This window comes from Glycine soja, chromosome 18 (genome assembly GCF_004193775.1).
Source record: "Glycine soja cultivar W05 chromosome 18, ASM419377v2, whole genome shotgun sequence".
In the NCBI taxonomy this organism is placed as follows: domain Eukaryota; kingdom Viridiplantae; phylum Streptophyta; class Magnoliopsida; order Fabales; family Fabaceae; genus Glycine; species Glycine soja.
In genome coordinates this window covers 50443118-50454138 of record NC_041019.1, presented here as the reverse complement: position 1 = coordinate 50454138, position 11021 = coordinate 50443118, and the positions used below count along the sequence as shown (strand labels likewise).

The 11021-nt window shown below is 36.3% G+C and overlaps 2 protein-coding genes across 3 annotated transcripts; one reads left to right on the top strand and one right to left on the bottom strand.

Annotated features, from left to right (window-relative positions):
- Window positions 1-2871: 2871 nt before the first annotated feature.
- Window positions 2872-5579, top strand: LOC114394719 (pentatricopeptide repeat-containing protein At2g44880). The gene has a single exon (XM_028356388.1). The coding sequence runs from the start codon at window positions 2915-2917 to the stop codon at window positions 4712-4714; it is 1800 nt and encodes a 599-aa protein (XP_028212189.1). The 5' UTR covers window positions 2872-2914; the 3' UTR covers window positions 4715-5579.
- A 1689-nt stretch (window positions 5580-7268) lies between these two features.
- LOC114396441 lies at window positions 7269-11021 on the bottom strand. 2 transcript variants are annotated; one of them, XM_028358419.1, is made up of 7 exons: window positions 10837-11021; window positions 10097-10490; window positions 9396-9706; window positions 9260-9310; window positions 8733-9013; window positions 8583-8645; window positions 7269-7865 (listed from the first exon to the last, which is right to left on the bottom strand). In XM_028358419.1, the coding sequence occupies exons 2-7, from the start codon at window positions 10465-10467 to the stop codon at window positions 7599-7601; spliced, it is 1344 nt and encodes a 447-aa protein (XP_028214220.1). In that variant the 5' UTR covers window positions 10468-10490; window positions 10837-11021; the 3' UTR covers window positions 7269-7598. The 2 variants fall into 2 exon arrangements, with proteins under 2 accessions (XP_028214220.1, XP_028214219.1); XM_028358418.1 differs by having other exon boundaries at window positions 8583-9013.

Below are 11021 nucleotides of genomic sequence, written 5' to 3'. Positions count from 1 at the left end.
CCAATGACAACTACAATGCATTTCATCTTTTGTGGATTCGACATCTAATTCTGGATTGGAAGACCAAGATTGCTTAATTGGATAAAATAGGAGGACAAAATTCGTCAATGATTTTAAAGGGGATCAAAATCAAAATTGGAGACAAATTGGGATACAAAAAATACAATTTTGCCTAATCTTAAATGTGAAAAAAAAAATTAAAAAAAAAAGAATTTGAAAGTGGTAAAAGTTATAAATAAAAAATTGTTATATCTAAAAACACGTTATTTATGAACAAAATCAGAAATAATATCTAATTTAACCTAAACATGCTTAAATTTAAAAATATACATAATATTTGTATTACACAAATATCTCGTTTATTTATAATTTTAAATCTTTTATCTCTTAAATATTATCATTCCTTATTTACATTTTTTGAGTGGTTCAATTGTCCTTGTATGGTCCCGTCTAAATCGAAATTGTCTCCATGAAAGATACCTATGTTTAGTTTCAGCACAACTTACTAATATTTCCATTCTTATTTTATCTTCCTCTGTCTTGATTTTATTTATCTGCAGAGTTTATGATCATGGGACAGTGAAATTGTGGGCTAGAGTAATCAAGAGCAGATAAAGACATGAATCATTCATATCAGCAAACCAACTTAAATGAAAGATCTAATTTCATGTTAATGAATTAGCTGGCCTTGATTATCTAGATGCTTGTTTCTCCGAAAGTTCATAATTGTGGACATATATAGTTTATATTTTTATATTATGCACACAAGATTTGTACACTACAATATCCAAGTAGAAACTCCACTCTCATGAGAATTTCCAATTACTAACTTCAATCTACAGAATTGAACTTCAGAGTTCAGGTCACTCTAACTCTTGTTAACCATCTTGAAATCCCTCAGTGCATGGCGATACAAAGCTACATACCATACTCAAGCTAAAATTCTTAGATCCACAAGGAGGTTGATGGCCAGAACTGGTAAAAATATGATCCCAGAACATTCTAAGAAGGAGAAAAAGAACTCCTTTGTAAATAATACCAATGTCAGTTTTTGTGTTTTTATTTTCAAGAAAAGGAACATTAAATATCAGGACCGATCTTTGAACTTAACCATAATTTTTGGTTCATTTATTATAAACTTAAAGCAGGAGATATAGATTTTCAGAAAAAAAATATATTGAAAATCTACAAATTACAGATGACATTATTAAACAAGACAACTATAAAATGTTTCAGAAGTAAGGAACAAAGCTTCTGAAGTAAGCAATTCAAATGAGACTGCAAGATAAAATTTAGCATCAGCAATTAAATTATTAACAGATAGAGAAATGTTTCTGCGGGAATAACAGGTTGACTTATTTCAATAATGTAGAATGTCAAGATCAGATAAGCTAGTAGTCTACTGGAGTCTATGCAGGTCAAATTTTTGAAGTGACTAAACAAAATTCAAAAAAATATGCAGGTTCAACTGTTTAATTGTAAGAAATTAGGAATTAGGAACTAAGAGATTCTAAAAGTACAAAAGGCGTAAATAGAAATTGTTTTCTTATATTTGAAGGTAGAAATGATGTATTTTGAGATTAAAGTCATGATTAAAGAGATCATATTTATGTAAGGATCTTAGTCGTCAGCGTTGGAACAATCACTAAAAGAGTGTTAGTAAGAAAAAAGGGTTGATGAACTCCAAGCAAATATTTCCTTAAACACTTGAATGACATAGGCATCAGATTTTTAACGGCGACCAATAGTTCTTAGAGAGTGTCTGTATAATTCAAATCATTTTCCTTCTGTTTCTTTTGGAGTGATCTATAACAACACATTTGTAAATAACGTGTTCAAGCTAAGAATTTTTCTTTTTGCTTCTTGTCATGCCATTGCTTGATATCGGCATTTACCATTTGTCTTGAATCCAGGATATGGTTCATATCCAACACAAGATTGGAGGACCTGCGAAAGGCAACAACATCAAATCCACCTTGTTTCAATTGTTAAAGAGACCAAGTCCACTTACCCTTAACAAAAAATTACCTCAAGCAACACAAAGGAAGGAGACAACAGAAAAGCTTGCACGTTTCTAGCAGGGGCAAATAAAGGTTAAAACATAATCGAAACAATGAACCAACTCATTGGGTTCAACAAAGTGAATGTGCTTAAGGATGAATTGTTTGGTATTATTTGAGTTTGATCTTTAGTGAAAATGATTCTTGATCAAGTTATATTTATTTTTCCGTCCAACTCGAATTTAATCAGAATATTTTTTTCTTGATAAACCAAAAGGACAAAAGAAGAAAAAAACAATGTAAAACCTCTCCATCATGCATAATAGTAATGGAAATAAATCCCTTATCTCAAGCACACCATGAACAATAAACTGAGGTAACGCCTAATAAAAAAATTTGTCCCTTTGAAAAAATTTGGATAATTAATTATTTTAGTCCTCAAAAAGTGTAAAGTAGGGATAGATTTATTTAAAAAAAATTTAAATTTAAATTTAGACTCTAAATGTTTAAGAATTATGACTGATTAATCCTATCATTAGATTTGTAAAATTATTTTCTCCTTCAATTATAATATTCAAAGATTAATTTGATAATAAATTATATTTTTCGGTGATTAATTTGATATTAAGTTAAAAAATTTAAAAATCAATTTATCAAAACTAATTTGATATATTTTTTTCACATAAATAAATTAAATTAAAATTTTCATCTCTTTTAAATTTGTCACTAGTCCACATTTTGATGTACCGAAATCACTATTTACCCATCATTTTTTTAAAACTTTTTTTGTCCTTGATAATTTTTTTAATTTATTTTTAGTCCCTCACATAAAATGTTTTTTTTTATTAAGTCTCTGAAATTTTCTTAGAAAACGAAGAGATGGGGTAGTTGATGAAGAGGAAGAAGGAACACTGATGGGAGAGGAGTCCCAACCACAACGAACCCTATGGAGCAACGCAGAGAGAACGTGCTTACACCTTCTCCAATGCAGAACAAAGAGCATCCCCACGCTTCTCCAAATCCACGCCTTCATCCTCCGACACTCTCTCCACAGCAACCTCAACCTCCTCACCGCTTTCGTCACAACTTGTGCCTCCCTCGCCGCCTCCGCCAAGCGCCCTCTCGCAATCATTAACCACGCGCGCCGCTTCTTCAATGCCACCCACACCCGCGACACCTTCCTCTGCAACTCCATGATCGCCGCCCACTTCGCCGCTCGCCAGTTTTCGCAACCCTTCACCCTCTTCCGAGACCTTCGCCGCCAAGCACCACCTTTTACGCCCGATGGGTACACCTTCACCGCGCTCGTGAAGGGTTGCGCGACGCGTGTGGCCACTGGTGAGGGCACGCTGCTTCATGGGATGGTTTTGAAAAATGGGGTTTGCTTTGATTTGTACGTGGCTACTGCGTTGGTTGATATGTATGTGAAGTTTGGGGTTTTAGGTAGTGCGAGGAAGGTATTTGATGAAATGTCTGTGAGAAGCAAGGTTTCGTGGACTGCTGTTATCGTGGGCTATGCGAGGTGTGGGGATATGAGTGAGGCTAGGAGGCTTTTTGATGAGATGGAGGATCGGGATATTGTGGCTTTTAACGCAATGATTGATGGGTATGTGAAGATGGGGTGTGTGGGTTTGGCGAGAGAGTTGTTTAATGAGATGAAGGAGAGAAATGTGGTTTCTTGGACTAGTATGGTTTCTGGGTATTGTGGGAATGGTGATGTTGAGAATGCTAAGTTGATGTTTGATCTTATGCCGGAGAAGAATGTGTTTACTTGGAATGCCATGATTGGGGGGTATTGCCAGAATAGAAGGTCTCATGACGCGTTGGAGTTGTTTCGTGAGATGCAGACAGCATCGGTGGAGCCAAATGAGGTGACTGTTGTGTGTGTTCTTCCTGCTGTGGCTGATTTGGGTGCTTTGGATTTGGGGAGATGGATTCACAGGTTTGCCCTAAGGAAGAAGCTTGATAGGTCTGCTCGCATTGGGACTGCTTTGATCGATATGTATGCGAAATGTGGTGAAATCACAAAAGCAAAATTGGCTTTTGAGGGGATGACTGAGAGGGAAACAGCTTCGTGGAATGCTTTGATAAATGGTTTTGCAGTTAATGGCTGTGTGAAGGAAGCGTTGGAGGTGTTTGCGAGGATGATTGAGGAAGGGTTTGGACCAAATGAGGTGACTATGATTGGCGTGTTATCTGCTTGCAACCATTGTGGTCTGGTAGAGGAAGGAAGAAGATGGTTCAATGCAATGGAGAGATTTGGAATTGCGCCTCAGGTTGAGCATTATGGTTGCATGGTTGACCTTCTTGGAAGGGCTGGATGCTTGGATGAGGCTGAAAATTTGATTCAGACCATGCCTTATGATGCTAATGGGATAATATTGAGTTCTTTTCTGTTTGCTTGTGGTTACTTTAATGATGTTTTGCGGGCAGAGAGAGTGCTGAAAGAGGTGGTGAAAATGGATGAAGACGTTGCAGGAAACTATGTGATGTTGAGAAATCTGTATGCGACCAGGCAAAGGTGGACAGATGTGGAAGATGTTAAACAAATGATGAAGAAAAGAGGAACAAGTAAAGAAGTTGCTTGCAGTGTTATTGAGATTGGTGGAAGTTTTATAGAGTTTGCGGCTGGGGATTACTTGCATTCACATCTGGAGGTTATTCAGTTAACCTTGGGGCAGTTAAGTAAGCACATGAAAGTTGAAATAATCTAATAATCTATTGACAATGGAAACACAAGAAAGCTGAAAGGAGAGATCAAAAGTAGTTGAATGAAAATTGGATAAGCCACAGGCTCACAGCACATGTGTATTTCAGTGCCCTAATGCCCCTTCCAAAATTTGAAGTCCATTCAGAATCAGGCTCCTAACTCCAGTAAACGGTAGGGAGATTGGAACACAACTTTATTAGAAGGCAACTTTAAAACTTAAAACATGTAACTGGAATTGGCGCCCAAATTTATGCGTAAATTGTGGGTCTTCTATCCTAGAATTATGGCTCTTCCCTAAGGTTTTAAACAATGATTTGCAACTGCAATGTCAAGATTTGTGGGGTTTCTATGACTGCATCGTGGCCACATCAATCGCATTTGCTTGTACTTTTGCGATATCAAGGATTGCAACCAAGTTGCAACTACGACAATTTAAAACCGTCCCCTTCGCTATGTGCAATGTTGCATCTGCACCTCACCAGCGTGAAGCCTTTCTACATATATGTTAAAGTTCTCTCATTCTAGTTCCCATGATTACTCCACTCAGCTTTTTTGCACTGCGAAGGAAATTTTGCCGAGAAATAGCACGACATATCAATTGTGGGATGCTATTTAATTTGTGAATTGTGATCAGTGACCAGATATGACCTTTCACATGGTTTATTTGTGAGGGATGAATGGTTTGATTAATTATATTCTGCAGGGAATTCTTCGGCTGAATTTCTGTTGTCGATGTTTTTTATTCTCGCTAGAAGATACTAGAGAAATGTATTTTAAAGGGAGGAAAACTAGGTACATGTACAGATCAGGAATTCAACCAGATCACAATAGGTCCATTATCATATTTGATCTTAAGAAGTTTTCTACAATTTATTTTTGTCCCTTTAAAATTTTCTTTCCTCCGTCCTTTTTCCAATCCAACCCTGTTACTACATGTTAAGATTAGATATTATGCTGTTATTTATGATTAGTTAGTAATTAGTAATTTAATCCTTATTACTCATTATTAAATTGATTCTACGTAATTAATATTGGTCATATTTAAAGACTTAGTATGGTCATCCAAGATACACAACACATAGTAAAATATTGTTATATGGTATCAGAGTCCAAATTATCCTTGCCAGAGGAATAACAAAAATTGTTCTCTTGGGGATAGTAGGTTCTTGGTGGACCTCTGTGCTTGTAGTCCTACTTCTGGCAACCTATTTTCACATTCTAGTGGACCTTTATGCTTGCCTCTCGTCTTTTGGTGATCTATTTTCGTATTCCGGTAGACTTTTTTACTCATTGTCCCTTTTCCCGATGTATTTTTCGGCAACCGCCTTCATCCACCATCAAACCTTTGGCGACTTTTTCGTTCAATGATCTCATCACTAGCATCGTTGTCCACCGATCTACATGATGGTGGTGACAGGGACCTTATTAGAGCTTTGACGCTTTCTCTCACTCCTTTCCTTTGCGCGCCAAACAACATTTGAATGCCCCACTACTCTAGTCTGTCTTACCATGTTTTCAACCTTTGTTTCTAATTCAAGGCTCCTTGAATTGAGGCGCACAAAGCATTATTAGTTTCGAGTCATTCTGAGACGATTTGTCAGGCCTTATTTTTCGCACTTTGTTTTAATCGCATGTTGTGTTTATGCTTTCTTTAATCATTGATTCTCTATCCTCTTTTGCCAGACTTCTTGACACATTTTCATTGGAGCTCCCTTTTGACCACTATCGCATATTGCCGAAGAGTGTCACGTCTACGTACGCAACCAATTCAAACCATTGTCGCACATGACCCCATGCAGGACCCTGACATGTGAAGTTCATGCACACACGCATGATGTATCTCCGACTAGCATTATACTAATCTTCTCTCCCTTTGTCTCAAGGCACCCCCGGTGAACCTTTTTGCTTTTTTCAAGAGTGAACAATACCCATTATCATCGTTGAAGACGGTCATGCCATCCATGTGCATAGGCAACTCCAAACACCACCGCATGCAACCCCACAGAGGGCCCTGACACGTGAAGTTCACACACACGACGTGTGACATATTTCCAGCAAACCACCTTTAGTTTCTATTGGATTGACCACCTTTATTACAAGTTCAATTCATGACATATATGCTCGAGCTTGAGGAAGAGTGTTAAGATTACATATTATTTTATTATTTATGATTAGATAGTAATTAATGATTTAGTCCTTGTTACTCTTTTTATAAAATTGATCTTATGTAATCAATATTGATCTATTTGTTCATTACAAATAAAGGTTTAGTATGGTCATCCAAGACAAAAACACAACGGCAAAACACTGTTATACTACACATCCTCTTCTTCCTTTTCAATACTCCCAGCAGTACAAGAGAGAAGCTGAGGGACAGTGACAGTCAACACCATGGACTACAATTGATTTTAAAACAGAGTCTAAAAGCAATAACAATGCACCATGTTTTATCTTTCAATATGCTTGCATAATTAACGTGTACGGAATCAACACTTAAGAGAAACAGATAAGGCAAAATAAATAAGTAAAAAGAAAAATAGAAAGAACACGATCACTTCTGTCAAACAGCATCAAAGGATATGTAGTTAATATATTAGGCAACGAGAGAAGAGACTCATTAATTCCTGACACAATAATCCCCAAGCAAATCAAGAAACAGCATTGCTTTAAACAAGAATTCTCCAGTAACAAAAAACAAAAGCTTCCTCTAAAGATAGAGGTGAGCATGCTATCCTTATTCACGTCATATACAATTGAACTCATTTCTCGATGTAAGAAAAGTATGCACAACATAACTACAATTTACACATTACGATTGACATATTATCAGCTCCTGCAGTTGTCAAAAGAAACAACAATCATTGCATCCAGATTCAGCTTTAACCAGATTATCTGCGTTTCCATCTCTTTGAACCAGGCTTCTTCCTTCTCCTATTTGTTATCCTACGAAAATTTGAGTTCGATGTAGAACCGGCTTTCAAAGTAGGAACAGCATTCTCAGTGTCCATGACAGATTCTGAGACTTGAGCAGCGGAAATGGGTTTCTGCTCTTCAACTGATTTCTTGGTTTTCTCCACAAACTGATTTCTAACACTCTCAAAATCATGCAACTCTTCCTTGGCTGCCTGATTTTGTATAAGAATTTCATCCTTGGTCTGCATGCAAGGATAGGACATTAGAAATTTACAATGTTTGTAACAATACTAAAACATACAGAGAGAATGGAACAAAGTTTGCCCTTCCAACATATAACCTTAGTAGATGGGTTGTAGGGTCCGTGACTATCAAAATTTGTGTTATCAGATCAAAATTTCAAATAATAATACACATCAAAGAACACAGCATTAACTGAACAAAGTACTTGCAAGAAGCAATTATAAATAAGGGATGATATACACATCTGTCATGGAAGCTATGGCCAGGAGGAGGAGGATATGTCAAACTTTAAAAACCTTGAACATTAGACAGCAGGTCAAGAGTAATTACATACATATATTTTACTATACACATGCATAAGAAAAATTTAAAATCAAGTCACAAAGACATTTATCTGAAAAATAAAATAAAAACATGTACATCTCAATTTTCTGCTGTAAACTGGATGGCAAGAAATGGGAACAATCATAAACTGGAATATTGAAGTTCTATGGCATCTCAATTCTTGTGAACAACTTTATTTATGGATTGACAGTGTAACAGAAACTAAACAAAACCACAGCATGGTGTAAGCATTGGAAAACTCCCTTGTCACAACAATAGCCAATACCCAATTACCAATATCAAGCACAACCACAAATTTATGCAAGCAAAATAGAAAATATAATAACATACAAGTTGAAATTCCTTGTGTAAAAAAAAAAAAAAACCCTTACATTTTCCTGGAGAAACTCAAGCTGGGGCTTAATAGTCGTTTCGATAAAGGAAGTTATCCTGTCCTGGGATGGTAATGGATTTTCAGTCAAAAGTAGATCTTCTGTGTTTAACTCAGATTTAAGCTGTGATGAAGCATGAACAAAACTAACCGGAAATGTGTTGTCATTTCCAACAAAAGAAGCAGAATTATGGCGAGAATGATTAAATCCATCAGATGATCCAATCATGCTCAATTGAGTTACAGAACAGAACTTTCCTGGATTTTCACTAACCACATTATCAATCCGAGTTTTCAATTTCCCAACTTGTGACTGTAGTTCTTCAATCCTCTGAATGATGTCTTTGATGGCTTTATCATTATCTTCAAGATCAACAGAAGGCAGCTTATCATTAAACTTTAACTCCTCAATATTAATCTCTGCATTACCTCCTGATATCAATGAAACAAAACATAGAATAAATTTTAGACCCTCATGGAAAGTGGAAGCAAATAACAATTGATTAAAACCTGTTTCACAAAAATGGTCATACTCATACCAATAAACACATGAAAATAAAGATAAAAACCTGTGTATATAATTTTTTCACCTTCTATGATTCACAATTTAACTAGAAGATGGATTTTAATAGTCAAATAAATAACAATAGCAGCATTGTGTACACTACTGTCACTCACTCAAGGCATCACCACGAAAATCTTCAATACAAGCGCCACGGTTTTTGTTCTCTGGAATGGGACAGAAAAAGAGCAAAGATTAGAGAGGAGCATCACATGGGCCAAAAATACTACAACCAACCAAGAAATGTCATACCGTAGTAAGAGAATATACTATGATTAGACACATATGATGATAAATCACTTTCTTCAGCTTTTTTCCGTTTCTTTCTCTTCATAACTTTATTTGTGTGAATGCCATCATATATAGGTACTGACTTGACATTAAGATCATCTATTGAGAACTTTGAAAACTCAAGCTGCTTTCTATGATCGTATGCCGCGAGCTCTTTATCATATTTCAGTGCTACAGAGTTAAGTTTCTTCACTTGCAATTCTAGCCACTTACAGCGCCACCTAACAGGGTGAATGAACCTCCTCCAATGTGATGTTGTCGTCTTGTTCTTCCTGAATGGTTAATAGTGTAAATTGTGAAACACATGCAATTGATATTCTAATCAAACACATAGCAGCCAAGACAAAGTAACATGGGAATGAAAACATGATACGTCACAACTTTTGTCGTGACAATAAAGAAGGAATCTGCTTTACAGTTATCATTCAATCTTTTTTGCTATCAATTTTTGTCCCTTTGCCCCTAATAAAAGGCTTTTTTTAGGGTTACTTTCTAGGTAGATATCACAGAAGAACCATTTGCTTTTATTCCCTTTATTCTGATTTTGATATACAAGTATTATATGATATAGGTTTCTTTTGCCTTCTTTTTGTGTGTTCAGTTATGTTTTATTGCCTTCTACAGACACGACAAGAAGAACTGAAACTGAGTCGGAAACATACCTACATAGAGAAGTCTTACTTTGATCACCATCACACATAGGCGATTCCACTTCCGTATTGGTGAACGCCGAGGCTGAGGCATCCTCTAAGCCAGAATCTGTATCACCAAAAGAACTGGAACTGCAAGGCGTGGCATCAGTGACATCCTCAGAAGCATCTTCCACTGCCTTGCCACCAGAAATTATGGACCCACTCCCAGTTATATTAACTAGCACATCCTCTTCATTTTCCCCAGACAAAGGAATCTGCTCAATTCCCTTGCAGTTACTTCCAGCCTTCTGCTCTTTTGGTTCTGAAATTTCAGGGACAGGAACACCTACATTCTCCTTTTCTAGGGCTTCTTCTTCTGGCTTCACATTGCCAGAACTCATTTTTCCAAATCATTCAACCTTCCCTATTCAGATATCCCATAAAAAAAAAGAAAAAAAAAAAACAAACAAACAAACCACAATGTCATGATTAGAATTGGAAGCAGTGAAATCCCCCTAACTTGCCCCATAAACCCTTATGGAGAAATTGCAAGCGACAAGCTGTAAAATTATTAACAATTTCGAAAGAAAACAGAAATAACACAAATAAAACTAGTGAAATCCAATCTTTATAGAACTAGGTTAGCACAAGAACGTCTGTTATCTTAAAAAGGGATTGTTATGATTAACACAAAAAAACTAACACAAACCCGAAGAATCAACAATCTCAGGAGAAAACAGTGAGAGAGAGAGAGAGAGAGAAGAACTTACTAGGGAAGAGAGAAGATTTTCCTTTCCTTTGTGAAGTGAAAATTGGGATTGTTGTTGAAAGCTTATTTATTTGGTGGTGCAGAACAGAACACACAAGCAAGCGTTAACAATCTGAACATATTCTGTGATTTTGTGACAGTTGTCGAGTTTTCGCTATGCTTCTCGGCCAAATTATTAAAATCCTT

Bases quoted from the DNA above. Each gene is read 5' to 3' on its own strand.
- LOC114394719 (XM_028356388.1), top strand. From the start codon at position 2,915: ATGGGAGAGGAGTCCCAACCACAACGAACCCTATGGAGCAACGCAGAG.
- LOC114396441 (XM_028358418.1), bottom strand. From the start codon at position 10,467: ATGAGTTCTGGCAATGTGAAGCCAGAAGAAGAAGCCCTAGAAAAGGAG. The intron at 9,311-9,395 runs GTATGACATTTC...GTCCCATTCCAG, and splicing joins TAGTATATTCTCTTACTACG to AGAACAAAAACCGTGGCGCT. The intron at 7,866-8,582 runs GTAAGGGTTTTT...CCTTGCATGCAG, and splicing joins TTGAGTTTCTCCAGGAAAAT to ACCAAGGATGAAATTCTTAT.